This window comes from Cervus elaphus, chromosome 12, assembly GCF_910594005.1.
Source record: "Cervus elaphus chromosome 12, mCerEla1.1, whole genome shotgun sequence".
NCBI classification, from domain to species: Eukaryota; Metazoa; Chordata; class Mammalia; order Artiodactyla; family Cervidae; genus Cervus; species Cervus elaphus.
In genome coordinates, this window is record NC_057826.1 from 46,807,743 (window position 1) to 46,825,035 (window position 17,293).

The 17,293-nt window shown below is 41.7% G+C and overlaps 1 protein-coding gene across 1 annotated transcript in view; it reads right to left on the reverse strand.

Moving 5' to 3' along the window:
- The window catches only part of NEDD4 (NEDD4 E3 ubiquitin protein ligase), a 132,553-nt gene extending 124,032 nt beyond the window's left edge, over window positions 1–8,521 (reverse strand). Inside the window, exon 1 of the mRNA XM_043919325.1 lies at window positions 8,373–8,521. Within this exon, the coding sequence (XP_043775260.1) occupies window positions 8,373–8,417 (45 nt within the window). The 5' untranslated portion in view covers window positions 8,418–8,521. The remainder of the gene's footprint in view (window positions 1–8,372) is intronic.
- Window positions 8,522–17,293: the final 8,772 nt, after the last annotated feature.

A 17,293-nucleotide genomic window follows, 5' to 3' on the forward strand; every position in this document is an offset into this window, starting at 1 on the left:
ATCTTTCCAACCCAGGAGTCGAACCCAGGTCTCCCATATTGCAGGTGGATTCTTTACCATCTGAGCCACCAGGGAATCCCAAGAAAACTGGAGTGGATAGCCTATCTCTTCTTCAGGGGATCTTCCTGACCCAAGAATCAAACCCAGGTCAGGTCTCCTACCTAGCAGGCAGGGAGACCTGCCTGCTGACCTCTCCTACCAGCTGAGCTACCAGGGAAGCTTCAGCAATAAAAACAATGAGCTACTAAAACAAACAACCACATGATTACTTTGAAAAACACAATATTAAACAAAAGAAGCCAGACACCAAAAAGTATATACTGTATGATTTCATTTAAATGAAGTTTCCGGACCAATACTAATTCATGGCAATAAAAAGTTGCCTGAGTGAAGGTAAGAAGTTGAATGGAAGAAGACTCAAGGAACCATTTAGGAGTGATGGAAATGTTCTACATCTTAATAGGGTTGTCAGCTACACTTGGCTATGCATGTTGTTGAAAATCATTGTATATCAAATTGTACATTAAGATGCGCATTTCACTATGGATAAATTGTACTCCTCCCTGCCCTCTGGAAAGAAAAGTAAAATAAAGACATTTTCAGACAAAAACCAATGAAGTTCATTAGCAGGAAACATTCACTGAAAGAAATTCTAGAGAAGGTACTCCAGGCAGAAAAAAAACTCAACCCAGATGGAAAGTCAGAGGTATGGGAAGAAATGAAGAAATAACAAAAAAATAAAATATTAAATATGTGAGGAAAAATTATGAGAAAAATAATAGCAATGTTGGTGGTGGTGATGATGTGTGTGTAGGGTAACACAGGTATTCAGTGAGTTTCCATTGCACTTAGGATCCCATGCATGCATGCGTGCTAAGTCACTTCAGTGGTGTTGGACTCTTTGCAACCCTATGAACAGTAGCCCGCCAGACTCCTCTATCCATGGGATTCTCTAGGCAAGAACATTGGAGTGGGTTGCCATTTCCTTCTCCAGGGGATCTTCCTGACCCAGGGACTGAACCCACATCTCTTATGTCTCCTGCATTGGCAGGCAGGTTCTTTACCACTAGTGCCATCTGGGAAGCCCTAGGATCCCATACAAAATCTTTAATAAATGGCCTTAAGGCCGTGCCTCACTGGGGTCTGCTCTCCACTCCAGATTCAACTCCTGATACCGTCCCTCTTTCTCCAACACTTGAGGCGTCTTTATGATCATCTCCACTTCATCTTTTGCACATGCACTTCTGTTTACCTAGAAGGCGTTTCCTCTTCCCTGCCTGGCTAACTATTATCCATCCTTAGTGTACTTCCTCTGCTTTTCCTCATATTCTTTCCCCTCCTCCTTATAAGACTAATGCTTTTTTTCCTGTTATATACTTTTATCTTACACACCTTTTCCTTCGTAACATTTATGAAACACTGATGTGTGATTATATATTTAATGACCCTCTCTCCCTCTAGGCTATAAATTCAGCAAAGTCTGTTGTCCTTCATTATAACCAAATGGTCTGACTCAAATGCCTTATATATATTAAATGTTCAACAAGTATTTGTCAAGCAAATACAGACTTCAAGTACTTCATAGGTCCACCGAAAGGCTATAAGAAAAAAAAAAAAGACAGAAGATTCAGAAGAACAGAGGAATAGATACAAGTTAATTCTGCACATGTTTCATTCATCCTCTTCCTGAGCAAGAATCTCTTCTGTTAATTTCTTTTATTTGAGCGACTATTTGCAGTGGGACAGAGGAAAGACCATGACTTTGGTACAAAAGAGTTCTGAGTTTCAATCCTACATCTGCTACCTACTGAGACTGAGTCCTTGAGCAAATCATAATTTCAGATTTCCCATCTGTAAAATGAAGATAGCAGTACCTAGTTTCAGAGGACAGTTGTGATAATTACAAAGTATAGAGAACACAGAATCTGGAGATCTGTGTATAGCATGTATTCAATTAAAGGCAACTATGATTACATTTCAATTGACTCTTTTACCCTGGAGGAGGATATTTTCATTAAAGCATCTATCTATACTGACATGACTGTTTGTCCACATTAGTCTTTTCATCACTCCAACATGGCTCACTCAAGGAAAGTCAAGTATTTGGGTCAGGCCAGGAGGCTATGCTACAGATATATTTATTTCACAAAAGTCTCATCAAGACATTTTTGTATTTGTTTGTTCTGTGTCTTTCTCTCAGGATTTATCTGAAGATTTCTTAACATTTCAGTTCATTTATCCTCTTAAAACTTTGACAGGATTGGGACAGAATACAGACTAAATGGAAGCTTCAAAAAGGAAGAAGTCAGTAACATTGATTCAGTAGAACAGTGAGTTTAGCAATTCGAATCAGCAATCTCATAGGTCTCCAGGTGTGGTAGAATATAATATTCTTAATACCAGATATAGCTAGGAGGTAGGCAAATAGCTGACTTAAATATCCTGTTCTGACAAATGTCAAAAACTTATACCAGGTGTCCTGTAAGTGACAGGGCCATAATTACGACCTAGTCAAATTCCAATTTTTATACCCCTCCTCTCCCTAAGTGATGTATTTAAAGGGTACCTCCAAGATTCTATTCCCATGTGATATATGAATTGGTGACAGTTAGCTGTTTAAAAAAAAAAAAATTGTAGTCCCTTTTCTTCTCTTCCCGGTGCAGAGGAATCAACGGCAGGCTTCAGGTAGTTTGGGGGGAGCAGGAAGGTGCATGGAGGTGCATGAGCAGCAGGTCCACAGCATGGGGAACTGAGAAGAGGAAGGGGCCACATAGAGAGGCTTCAGTAGCATGCCGCTGGAATGGGACTCGGAGGAGAGAGAGGAAGACAGCAGAGACATACACGGCAGTATTCCCACTGGCACCCACGGACGCAGGGAGCTAAAGGCAGGGTGCAGAAGTGGCAGACAGAGGACACACCTGCATGATTGGAAGATCACTTATACCAGAAACATATGTAAATTGGGTCTAAGCAAATAAGTAAATAGAATGAGGAAAATGAAACTCAGAATTTTCACTGTTAGTTTTAGCCACTCAGACATGTCCAACTCTTTGTGACCCCATGAACCGTAGCCCGCCAGGCTCCCCTGTCCATGGAATTCTTCAGGCAAGAATATTGGAGTGGGTAGCCATTCCCTTCTCCAGGGGATCGTCCCAACCTAGGGATCAAATCCAGGTCTCCACATTGCAGGCAGATTCTTTACCATCTGAGCCACCAGGGAAGCCCTTTCTAAAAACCATTTCCCTACTGAATGAACCAGTGTTTCTAGGAGAAATGGCTGATCCCAGAAAGTGCTGTACCAGGCAAAATATAAAAGGAGTCTAGAACATCTTCCCCTGGAGAGTCGGACATGACTGAGCAACTTCAGTTCAGCTCTGCTAGAACATCTTCTGCCAGAAAAGTAATGAAGAGTTCAAAGAATGATGGGGACTTGCCATAAGGACACAGGAACCTCCTTGAAAGAGCTTCCATTGGCCAAACCAAGATAGTATGAGCCATAAAATATTTAAGGATAGAGATTAATTACAACCCATTGAATAGGTGGGATTCTACAGGTCTGTGCTGATACAAATAAATAAATGGATAGCAAATGGCCAAGAAAGAAAAGATTCTTCTTACACAAAATATCAATTAATAAAAATGGAAATAAAAACAGCAGCATTTGTTTCAGGTGGAAGTCATGGATGGATACTAAGACTAGCAGATGCAGATCTGATGAATGAGGAATGGGGTACTACCACAGTCTCTGAATATGCCTCCACAAAACACCAATCAATTATAAAGGGAAAACAGCAACATCACCAAGAAGAAACCTAGCAGACACCAAGTGATCAAGGTTAGACGATGATGAGATGATGAGACAAGCCAAAATCAAGTACCCCTTGATATACCCTGAGAAGAATGTGGTATTAACTCGATAATTCCTGCCCCAAAAGCATGGCTTTGACATCTTCATGAGGAAACAGTGAACAGATCCACGTTGAGGAACATTGACAGGTTTTACAGCTTGTGCTCCTTGAAACTGTTAAGGATAAGAAAGACTGAGGAACTGATACAAAGTACATGCAACATACGCTCCTGGATGGGATCCTAGATTGCAAAAGAAGAGAAATTATTAGAACTATGGTCAAAGACTGAATGGGACCCGTGGATTGGGTGGTAGTGTCATACCAATGTTGACTTCCTAGCTTACAGGGCTGGATGATGCAGGAAAGCATTCTTCCTTTAGGAAAATAGAGTATTTAGTGGTGATGGGGAATCCTGTCTGCAGATTGTCCTCAAATGGTTCCAAAAAAAGACTAATGAAAATGGCAATTAAAAGGTTATGGAACAATTATGGTGAAATATCAACAGATGGAGAATCTGCTTTAGGAGGATTTGGAGTTCTTTGTACTGTACTTCCAACTTATCAGTTGGTTTAACATAATCAAAAAGCAAATTATTAAAAATGAACTATATTTATCTACTTCTTTGTTCCTATGGAAACCCACAAAAAATAATTAGAATGATGCTGGAATTAAAGAACTGCAAAAAAGCAGTGATGGAAAGAACAAGTGAAGTACTGGGTTAGACACAAACACGGCTGCTATGTACACTGTGCAGCTCCTCCTTTGTGTGCAGTGAATACAGGTTTGGGCACTCGGTTCTCAGGCTCAGTAGGATGCCAGGGCAGAAGGATCTGCTTCTGCTCAGTGACAGTGGGTCTAGAAGTGTCAGAACATGCACTTCTTAGAAACCCTGTTGCTTACGTACTGTCATAGATGTCAGCACCAGAGACATCCATTCTTCTATATGTGCAAACTCTACTCCCAAACTGGCAGTGGAGAATCAATCCTTTCCTCTTTATTTCCTTCTTTTCTTTTCCTTTTCAGTCAGGTTTCAGCTGCAGGAAATAGAAGGTACTCTAGATATTTTCAGAAGAAAGAAGCTCATACAGGGAATTAGGTGCTTCCAAAAGAGCTGGAGAGGTAGGCTCTAAGCTGTGCCTTTAGAGGACCCAAAAACACCTCAGAACTGGCCTACCCAGGAAGTTGCCACATCTGAGAAAGGAAGGCTATCAGGAGCCACCAGCAGACCTGCTGACTTTACGAACATAATCCGTCCAGAAGCCAGGAAGCCACCACCACCACTATTTCTGTAATTTCCTACCAATGCCCACAAAACAACTTATCGGGCACTGAAAGACTTTTGTTAGAAAAACTCAATGTCTATATGACTATGCTTGTCAGCAGAAAAAGCCAAAGAAACATGAAGTTATGTAGCATCACTTTATTTGCACCTTCCCCATCTCAAATAGGGGTACCTCACTGGGAAAACTGTTTCACCACCTCTTTCTGGAAGGCTAAATGCAAGAGTCTGAGAAACATAGTGTTTAGCTTTCTAGCCTCTGTGTAACAGGGCAGTCCACTGAAATGAAGAGGAAAGGATGCTGAGGGGCCGGCCCCATGCATACCACACTACTTACCACAGCTGGGTGGGGGTTATCTACTACTATTAATCCCAAGAGACTGTCAGAGGGACTTCCCTAGTGGTCCAGTGGCTGAGACTGGGCTCCCTATGCATGGGGCCCAGGTTCAATTCCCGGTCTGGGAACTAGATCCTGCATGCCACAACTAAGACCCAGGGCAGCCAAACAAATAAATAAATATTTTTTAAAAAGAGGTTGTCAGAGCAAATTTGGTATAAAGTACACTACTTTTTTAGTTTATTAAACTTTAATGACAAAATTCTGTACACGGAGCCAGGACCATCTCTTACTCAAAGACACTTAAATTTGGAAGAAGAGCTAAAACTCACTGACAAGTGAGAGAGAGAGTTATAATGACCTAAATTTTGGTATACTAACATGCTCATACAGTGTGACTCAGTGGCTCTCCAGTATATACTGGTTAAATTACAGTTCTCTCACCATCGTCTATCCCATCTTCATTCATTTTTCTCTTTGTTTCTGTTTCTAATTGAAAATAATCATCTCTTTTTGCTGCCACAGGAAACCTATCTCACTTATAACCAACAGCAGAGGGCTGCCTACTTCAAGACTAGTCTGTGAGTTTTAGAAAATGACATAGCTGCAATGTTTTTCTTCAAAAAATAAAAGGAATGAGCGGGTGATTTTCTAAGCCTGCTTTTACTTTTGTGATAGATTAGAAAATAAAAGGCAAATGATAGTGATGAAATGGCAATCTCTACCAGAATACAAGCGATTTTTGTCTTCCCCAGACTATGAGCTTCTCACAAAACAGGCGGACGCAGCTTTTTTTTCTATCTGTGTACCTGGTGCCTAGCATACTGCACAATACAGAACAGACTGCTAAAAAGTGTCTGTTGAATGAATAACCCAAATTACACTGGAAGAAGTGGAAGATGACACTTTATCATCAAGTCTCTTATCTTCCTATCTCACTCTTCCTCAGTGAGGAAAAAGGGAACAGAGAGATCAGGAGGGAAATCTGAGTCATGAGGCGGACAACCAGGACGCCCACCGTGCCAACAGAGTGGGCCCCACACCATGAAAGTGCCCAGAAGTACAAATCCTTCAGCCAGTTTAGGAAAACCTCATTTCAAAGGGCAGAGTTTCTGGCCCTTAGTACCCGCTGCTGACTGACCACCCACCAACTGGCATAATTTGATTTATCTCAGTTGGGAAGAAGAATGATGTGAGAAGCAGATAATTGAAAACATAGATCTGTACCAAGAGGGGAGAGGGATGGAGGGAGAGAGAAACAGACTGAATGACACCTCTGGCAAGATGATATCTAGGATCAATTGGTTCTGCTGGAAGAAACTGAGATGAGAAATCTGGACTAGCAGAGCCTACCTCTGAGTAGTAACAACAACAGGGAAAGAAAGTCCAAGGCCAGCCTGATGGAGTTCGATGCCAGTCTGAGATTATCTGCCTTGAGCAGTTTATTGTAGCAAGCAGGGAGACAGATCTGATAAGAAGAAAGCTATCACAATTTCAACACTGCAATATTTTCTTCTGATCTCCTCTACAGAACAATAATGGGACATTAGCTAGACTATTATCTTCAGCCATAACAAACTGACAGTCTTTCCTTAGGACTGCCAAGAGGCCACCATTTGTCCACCACTTCTTTGTTTCTCCTCTGGTAGCAATAACTAAGAAATTCAATTCTAATTGCATCACATAATCATTCTCAAAACACTCTGAGATAACTTGCTTGCATCAACAAGTTGCCCACTGCCTATAAACCAAAAACTTTCAAGAGAAACATAAAGATACTTTGTAGAGGCTGAAGATACCAAGTTACCAAGAGAAAGCACTATTACAACACTTAGAACAATCTAAATAATTAATCTAAATTAGGCTGAAGGATTTAGTTAATTGGGTCTAATCCTGATAACAGGTACATGTGACAGCTTATTCAATCAGCAAGAATGCTCATATTTCTTGTGAGCAAAATTTAACCAGTCACTGTTAGACTAGACATCCTTTTCATTTTCTACCCATTCCCATTTTTGAGACAATCACCAATTAACACAGGGAAGCCCCATCTCATTTAAAATGGAACTACGCTTTACAAATAAGCTTGTTTTTAATAAGCACAAGGCATAACCAGCATAAGTTATTTAGCTAATAAGACACAGTTTTGCCTTCTCAAATCACAGAATTTTAAGATTGAACAGCTGTGGCAAGTCCTTTTAAATATTTATACTTTTTTGGCTTCATCTGTAAAATACCAGTGAAGACCAGGGAAACAGAGCATGAACTTTCCAAACTTGACACTTGTTGCTAAATAGGAAGGGGGAGAAAAATCTATCTCCCTGCTTTCCCATCCTCATCTGGTCGAAGAGAGTTTAAAAGGATATCAGAAGAAAAAGAAAAAAAACTAATGACACTTCTCTCGGAAGCCTTCAGGTCAAAGTCCATAAAGTTAAGCCCAAAGGGCTTCTCTTTGCCAGAATAGGCTAATCAACAGCCGGGATGCTAAGCTCCAGGGAAATGCGCCCCACCCCCTCCCGGAGCTCACGCGTACTCGGCTGGGGGTGGCAGGAAGGGGCAGGCGGGGTGCTGCGCGTGCCCCCGCGCACTCAGGCCGAGGGCTGCCTAGCCCCTTCCTCATCACTTCCTGAAGGAAACTGACAAGGAAGGCGGCGGTTCTAGGGAAGAGAGGGGTGTGGAGTCCACAGGCTCAAGAAGAAAATGCGGCTTCCTAAAGCAACGCCCCCGCCCACAAGCCTGTGCGAGCCGGGCCGTCTCGGGGGGTCCCCACAGCGCCCGGCGCGCTCCCGGGTCCCGCGCAGAGGGAGGAGGGCGCTGACAGCCGCCCCTCTGGCCGCCGCCCCCTCCTCCAGTCCCGTTGATGGGCAGCGCGATGGGAAGCCCGCCTGGAGTCCCGCGTCCCCCTCACCTCGTCCTCCGGGAGCCCGAACACCTCCACCGCGCCAGTTGCCATTTCCGAAAGGTTCCTGCAAACCGGACGCGCTCGCCCCCACCCAGAGAGTGGGAACTGTAGTGAGGAGGAGGAGGCGGAGGAGAGGGAGGAGGCGGGAGGAGTCGGAGGAAGAGGGGGCGGCGCTCCCCAGGCCGCACAGCGCCCCCAGCGGCCGGCCGGCTCTAGTGACACGAGGAAGCGGGGCGGGGAGGGCCTGCGGCGCCTCGGCGGCGGCGCGCGTGAACAGGCTCCGGGCCCGGGAGCCGCGCGCGGTGGGGAAGCGTGCGCGCTGGGGCTCGGGTGGGAGGTGTGGGGGCTCGCCTTCCGTCCCCCCGCCAGGAGGATGGGGCCAGACCTCGCCGCCTCGGGGATCCAGGCAGCCCCCAGGCATTTCGCCAAGCGGGGCAGTGGCGCCCGGAGGACGCCTGCCCTTCCCCGGGGAAACAAAGCTGCGGCTCTCCTCGGCAACACGTCTCACTGAGATCCGCCTCACTCTCTCCACAAGCTAAGAATCAGACCTGTATTTTGTCGGTTGAGGCTGCGGATTCCAAAAGCAACTGGACCTTGGGACCCCTGTGCAAAGCCCAGCCTGAGCATGGCGGCAAATGGGGACGCTAGTAGGGATCGCATCAGTCTGGAACTCAGGATCTGAAATTCATTCCCTGTGATTTGTAAACACTATACCAATTAATATTTCTTGTCATATGGTCTGCCAATAATGTCCAGCCTTCAGGCTTAACCCTGTAAATCTGCTTAGCTAAGTAAGCCTTGATCTTCAGCGCCGGTGGAAGGTAGCGAAGAAGGGAGAAAATAAACTAGGACCTCCTGTACTATGGAATAATCATGCTTATTTTACAGCCGTATCTGATGGGTTTTATACTTCTACAGTCACAGGAAGATCCTCACCAAATAAACCACCCCAAAGGGAATGGGGAAAATGATAAGCGCTCACTATCTAAGTTAGGATTAATATCTTGTCCTTTTCCTCAGTTCAGTTCAGTCGCTCAGTCGTGTCCAGCTCTTTGCAACCCCATAGACTGCAGCAGGCCGGGCCTCCAGGTCGATCACCAACTCCCGGAGTTTATTCAAACTCATGTCCATTGAGTCGGTGATGCCGTCCAACCATCTCATCCTCTGTCTCCGCCTTCTCCTTCTGCCTTCAGTCTTTCCCAGCATCAGGGTCTTTTCAAATGAGTCCTTTTCCTACAGTTGCAGAAATTTGCAAAACTCTGGAATCTCAAAATCTAATTTAAATTTTCCTTAAGGAATTCAGAATAAACAATTTAAAGTGCAGAAAGGAGAATAAGACTATAGCCCATATTAATGGTTTGTTATATAAGATTTTGTTGGACTTTATGTTTGGCAGGACCCATTTAGTTTGTATTATGTATCAAAATTCCATCAATATATCATTCAGATTTTATCATCTGCATTAGGGAGAAAGAGTGGCAATTAACATGAGTGCAGAATTCCAAAATGGTCAGAAATTGTTGACTTAACTAAATTAAAAAAGCTATAATAGTATTAATTTCTATTTTATAAATTGTCACATACTTGTGTTTTTTAGTCTGTTAGGAGTAAAATAATCTGACAGTATTCACTATGCCCTTTTATTTTAGAAATAACTTTCCTTAATCTCTTCTTGATACACATTTTTATATTTTAAGTAGAACATTCATGTCATTTCAGGGCTTGGTTTCAAGCAGATATAGAAATAGCTTCCATCTTCCTACTAAAATTTAAAGAATGGATGAGAAGGATACACACAACCTAAAACTGGTAATAAAATCAACCAGCAATCCCAGTGTTTTATAAAGTAAAGAATCAGCTCATATAGCTAGTAACAGTAGTGAAGATAATCCCCCAAACCACTGATTTGACTCATGATTTCTTATTCTTTCTGTCTGGATCCAAAATCATAATGAAGAATTAAGCAGGATTCTTAAGCAGTTAATTAAGCAGTTAATTAACTGACATATGATAAACTAGAGTAGTTATTATTTCCCAGTCAAAAGGTAGGAAAAGCCCTGTATAGCTGGTACCTGGAATGATAATGAAGTTCAAATAGAGACGGTGGTATTAGATGGTGGTCCAATAACCAGTGCTACGGTCAAGAAAGCTGTTTGAAATGAGAAACCCCTCTTCAGCCGGATATACAACTCAAGTGCATGGTATTCTCATGTAGACTTTTTGCCTACGTAGCCTGCCTTCGATTAAGTTCATGTTGATTTGACTTGAATAACTTTGTGTACAACCCTGTAAGAGGCATGAAGGAAGAATACGGTATTGTGCATAATAATTTGTCCCAAGCCTCACACTCCTGCTAGGGATTGCTTCCAAGTGAAAGGCTAGGCAGTTCTAGCAACCTCCAGTGGTATCGCCATGCTATTTCTTGTTCATGAACCTATCCTCCCTTCAAATCTCTTTTTACATGAGTCTCCAAGTTGATGAAGGAGTAGTAAATGAATGAAAAATCAATAAACCTCGTCAAGACTTCCTAGTAGTTTGTGTACCAACGACTCTATCTGTCCCTGTGATGTTAATTTTAAGGCAGAAGTTGCAGTTGATTTTATTTTTTTAATATGTCTTTGGGATAAAAAAAAAAAATTCTGGTGTTAACTGATCTAACAAGGGTAACAGAATGAAAAGTACTTTAATGTTGGTTATTAGTTCTATAAGGAATACAACAAAAGTCTTGTTTGAAAGTTCTCCTTTAATTCTCTCATATCTGCTGGTTGCCTCTCTTCTAATACTAGATATTTGAGATCTTTGGGGTTCATTTTTTCTTTCTCTTCTTCCACTCTAAACTCTGTTTACCTCATCCCTTGCCATTGTCATTGCCATGACATTTGGCTGTTAGTAACCCCAACTAGTAGGATTTAAATATAGATGTTATATTGTTCCCTTATATGGAAGTCAAGTTGTTCAGTCGCTAAGTCGTGTCCAACTCTTTTGTGACCCCATAGACTGTAGTCCTTCAGGCTCCTCTATCCATGGGCTTTCCCAGGCGTGAATATTGGAGTGGGTTGCCATTTCCTTCTCCAGGGGATCTTCTTGACCTAGGGACTGAACCCACATCTCCTGCATTGGCAGGTGGATTCTTTACCATGAGCCACCACGGAAGCCCTTGGAGGCCTAGAGGCCAGGATAAGTATGGCTATTTCACTCCACGAAAGCATCAGAAATCCAGGTACTTTACAGCTAGCTTCTTTGCCATTTGAAAGTGTGGCCCTTATCCTCATAGTCCAGAAAGAGGCCAAAGCTCTAACCATTCCATCTATGTTTTAGGCCACAAGACAGAGGAAGGAATAAACACTGGAGTTCAGATTTCATGCTCTACTTTTCAGAAAGGCTAACAAAACCTTCTACATAAACTCAGAGAGAAGATCTGAGTCACATGGATGTATCCAAATACAGGACAGGAAGAGACTTTTTTTTTTTTTTTTCTCCCTGGGAAGCCTTGTTGAGCTTCTCTTGCTAGGGAGGGATGGATTAGGAAGAGAATTAACAGTCTCTGCCCTAGCACCCTCCAGCATCCATGGAGAAAACAGCACTCTCATCTGTCTCTGGTATTCAGGCTGTAGAACTTTAGGCTCAAAGATGCAAAGCCCTTCAGGTCCTCCGACCTCTTTTATCTGCCCCTGGCCATTCCACATCATTCTGTGGCTGCAGAGACGTGAGGCCTGTCTCCAGCCTATCCTGTGCATCGCTTCTACAGTACTGTGGCTGTTCCACTCTGGAATAAGCTGGGGATCCCGGGCACTTCTGTAAAGCATCCCACTTAAGACAGTACCCAAGATACAGGTCACCTCTACTCTTGGATTCCAGGAATCTAGCTTGAAGGGAAAATCCAAGCGTGGGAGGGAGTTTTCAGAGACAGTCATTATGTCCAGTGTGGTCCAGCAAAACTTTCACAAGGAAGGAAACCTTTTATATCTACATTGCCAATGTGGTAGCTGTTAGCTTATATGGCTATTCAACACTTGAAATGTGGCTGGTGCAACTTTTTAATTACTTAAATAGTCATTTGTGGTTAGTGACTACTATATTAACAATACAGGAACTTTGTCTAACATGTCCAAATTTGTAGAAACATTTTAAACTAAATTTTGAGTACATACCAAAGATTATAAAAATAGGTACACTATAAAAATAAAAGTCAAATTGAATACTAATATACTCATCACCCACTGTAAGAAAAAGAACATTACCCGAAACTTTTTTCACCTCTTTCATGTCTTTATTACATTGCCTTTTCTCCACTCACCAAAAGATAACTACTATTCTGAATTCTATGTTTACCATTTTCTTGTTTTTTTTAAATTTTTTCATCAGACGTATGTATGTCTAAATAATGCACTGTTCATTTTTGCTTCTTTACATAAATGCAATCATAAAGTGACTTGAATTCTTTTACTCACCATTCCATTTGTGAGATGGAGTCACATTGATGTGTTTGTGGTAATTAATTTATTTTCACTGCTGTGTAATATTTCATTGGATGACTCTATCTCAATTACTCTTCTGTTATTGGACATTGGCGCAATTTCAGGTTTTCTGGTTTTGTTTTGAATTTATAAATACCTTTTATTATATGATTTAGCTGTTTTGAATGTTTACACCATGTTTAGATAAATTACAATGGTGTCTCTGAAATTTAATAATGGTTCAAAATTTGCATCACTTAAGATAAATGAAGTACCAGTGATATTACTAATCTTTTCCCAAAGGTACATTACATTCAAAGGCAAAAATGTCAGTTTGCAATTATGGTGCTAAATGTCTGATCCCATTATACTGTTTTTTTTTTAAATGAAGTAAATCCTGAAAGTTTTTCCTCACTAAAACCCAAATACAGTACAGTGCTTCTTGCTTTAAGTTTCTCTTCCGTGCCCTGTTAAGGAGTTTGGACTTTTCACCTCAGTGAGAGGCAGTGCATCCCTTTTTCCCCCTTTCTTTTTTTTTGAATGATTATTTCCCTATTGCTTTGCCTGTTATTAACAATGCTGTCTTGTTTAGAAAGTCTTTTTATGGGACATCTTGTTGTGCCAGGAGTAATGAAAGTAATGTGAGGACATGTCAAAAGGACACAGGAGCCAACTTGAAGAGGTTTCCACTGGCCAAATATGGACTAACTTGAGCACCAAAATAAATTGATAGCAACAGATTATAATACAATGACTAAATCCAGTACTGTGAGTCCACACCAATGTAAATTATAATAGATGATTAAATTCCAAGTTTGGCAAGTAAGATTTTTACAGAATTCAATGTATCTTTCCACAAAATACATATTAATTATAAAGGGGAAAAGCTAAAAGACACCAATGTAACTAAGTGATCAAAGTGAACATCACTATTAGAATGAAACAGAAATCTTACAATCTGATAGGAAGCAATGAGAACTACAGAGCATGGCTTCAATGCTATTCCTGCCCAATCTGAATCTAATCATGAGTAAACATCTCACAAATCCAGCTTAAGGGACATAATATAAAATAATTGCCCTGTAATCTTCAGAAGTGTCAAGGACATAGATGTTAAAGAAATTTGAGGAACTATCCCAGAATGACAGAGATGAAAGCAATTGTGTTAATCAGGGTTCTCCAAAGAAAGAGAACCAATAGGATATATTGGTTCCTTTTTATATATATATATTATATATATATACTATATATATATTATTATATATATATAAATATATATATTTATATAAATTTATTATGAGGAATTGGCTCACATTATAACAGAGGTTGGCAAGTCCAAAAATCTGACCTTGGGACAGTAGCCTGAAGACCCAGGAGGGTTAATGGTGCATATGAAGTCCAAAGACTGTCTTCTGGAGGATTTCCTCTTGCTCAGGGGAGGTCAGTATTTCTGTTCCATTCAAGCCCTCAGTTAACTGAATGAGGCCCACTCACGTTATAGAGAGCCATCTGTTTTACCCAAAGTTTACCAATTTAAATGTTACTCATCCAAAAACACTCTCTAAGTTAGTACATAAAACTGACAATCACAGAGACATGGCAGACTGGCAACTCATGATTCTGAATTCCATGCTATGAAAGACGTTATTTGGACATTGGCTGAAACATGAGTATATCTGAGGATTAAATGGTTATAATCTATGAATATTAATTGCCAGATTATGATGTTTGTACTGTGGTGCTCTAGAGGAGAATGATCATGTTCATAAAAAGTACACACTAAGGTATTAGGTGATGGGATAGCAAACTGACAAAATAGTCTCAAATGGTACAAGAAAAAAAAATGTCTTTATACTTTCAACCTTTCTGTAAGTTTGAGATTGCTTAAAAAAATTTTTTTAAAGAAATGAAATTGTGCTGGTTAAAAGTAAACAAACGTCTCCAATGAAAGGAACCAGGGCACCTTGGAGAAAGGGCTGATTCTAGGACCAGGGCAAGGAATATATAAGATGACCTGAAAAAAAAAAAAAAAAAAGATTAGCTGAGAGCATCTTTTAGTGCCAGAAAGTAAAGAAGTGCTTGAAAAATTCAAACCCACAGTTATGGGGTATGTCAAAGATCTCTCAGTGGCCAAAGCTGGAACAATTTGAGCAACAAAATAAAGTAGTATTGGATTATAACCCAAAGTATAAAATAAATACACATGAGTCTGTTTTGATATAAATAAATGATTCAGTAAATAAATGGGTGAGAAGAGACAAATGTTTGTGTGAAATTCCAAATAGTTTATGCAGTTACTCCACCCTCAAGGAAAGGGAGCATGATTTACCACTGCTACAGTGTAGGATGAGCATAGTAACTTTCTCCCAAAGGTTTGAGGAAAGTTACAGTGAAGAAACATGAAAAACACTGCCTCAGCCAGGAGTTCAAGGTCAACATCAATAGTGATAAGTGATGTTGTTAGTATGTACCCTTGATATGGGCTTCCCAGGTGGCACACAGGTAAAGAATCTGCCTGCCAATGCAGGAGACACAGGAGACGTGGGTTCAATCCCTGGGTTGGGAAGATCCCCTGCAGTAGGAAATGGCAACCCACTTCAAAATTCTTGCCTGGAAAATTCCATGGACAGAGGAGGCTGGCGGGCTACAGTCAGTGGAGTTGCAAAGAGGCAGACGTGACTGAGTGCAAGTGTGTGCGCGTGCGCACGTGTGCACACACACACACACACACACACACACACACCCTTGATATAATGGGATGAAGGTAGCACTTTACCTCTGTGAGGCCCAAAACTGTCCCAGGCTCGTCGTGAGAAAAACATCAGACAAATTCCAATAGACAATCTACAAAGTACCTGATGAGTACTTCTCAAAATAGCCAAGGTCCATCAAGAACAAGGAAAGTCACAGCTGTGAGGAACCTAAAGAGACAGGATGACTAAATGTAATAGTGTAATATGGTATCCTAAATAGGGTCCTGAAACAGAAAAAAAGAACAGTAGGTAAGAACAAAGAAAACCTAAAGAAAGTATGACTTTTAGTTCACAATTACGTTAAAGGGAAAATCCTTCCTACATAAGGAAATCCAGTCCCTCCCTATTCCATTTCTCCCCTGTGTGTCTCTTTGACATTTACAGAGACCATGTCACTTCTGACATGGCTGCTCACCAAATGTGTAGAGGTTCTCCCCCTTACCAAGAAGCAATTCCTGGACACTGGCTGGGTGTCCTACAATTTAGCTTCTTTCTGATACTGTCTACCCAGAGATTCCACAGGTTTCCAAGGATTGCATGCTCGTCATTAAGTTGTGTCTGACTCTTTGCAACTCCATGGACGGTAGCCCTCCAGGCTCCTCTGTCCATGGCATTTCCCAGGCAAGAATACTAGAAAGGGTTGACATTTCCTTCTCTAGGGGATCTTCCTGACCCAGGGATCGAAGCCACATCTCTCAGGTCTATTGCACTGGCAGATGGATTATTTCACTAATGTGCCACCTGGGAAGCCCCTCCACAGGTTAAGGTTCAGTCTTTCAAGACTAGTCTCCTTCTCTTAAGTCAGACACCTATCACAAGCCCGGGTAATCTCCCATGCTTCGGATGGACTGGCTATGGATGAGATTCCAATGACCCCCTCCTTGGGCTTGACTAATTTGCTAGAGCAGCTCACAGAATTCAGGGCAACATTATGTTAACCAGTTTATTATTGGAGATGATCAAGGATACAGATGAATAGCCAGATGAAGAGAGGTCTGGAAGGGTCCCAAGCACAGGAGCTTCTGTTCCTGTGGAGCTGGGACTCCTCCCAGCACGGATGCATTCACAAACTTAGAAGTTCTTCAAACCCCCTGCTTTTGGAATTTTATGGAGGCTTCACCACAGAGGCATTGCTGCTCCTATTGCTCAGTTGCTAAGTCGTATCTGACTCTTTGCGACCCCATGGACTGCAGCACACCAGGCTCCTCTGTCCTTCATTCTCTCCTGGAGTTTGCTCAAGTTCATGTTCATTGAGTTGGTGATGGTATCATTAGCTCCATGTTCAGCCGTTCTTCCTTCTCCCAGCCCTCATCCAGGAGCCCACACAGAGTTGGATCATTAGAATAAAAGATATTCCTCTCTCTCTCTCTCTTTAGTCGCTAAGTTGTGTCCAATTCTTGTGACCCCATGGACTGTGGCCTGCCAGGCTCCTCTGTCCATGGGATTCTCCAGGTAAGAATACTGGAGTGGGTTGCCATTTCCTTCTCCAAAAGATACTCCTATTACCCTATTTCCTATTAGGAAATCACAAGGGTTTCGGGAGCTTTGTGTCAGAAACAGAGATCAAAGATCAATATTAGAACAAGAGATGTTCCTAGTGTTCTTATCACTTATGAAATAACATGAGTTTTAGGAGCTCTGTGCTAGGAACTGGGGGCAGAGACGTATATTCTATTTTCTCATAATAATGCACCAAGATTTGTTTATTAATTGTAAC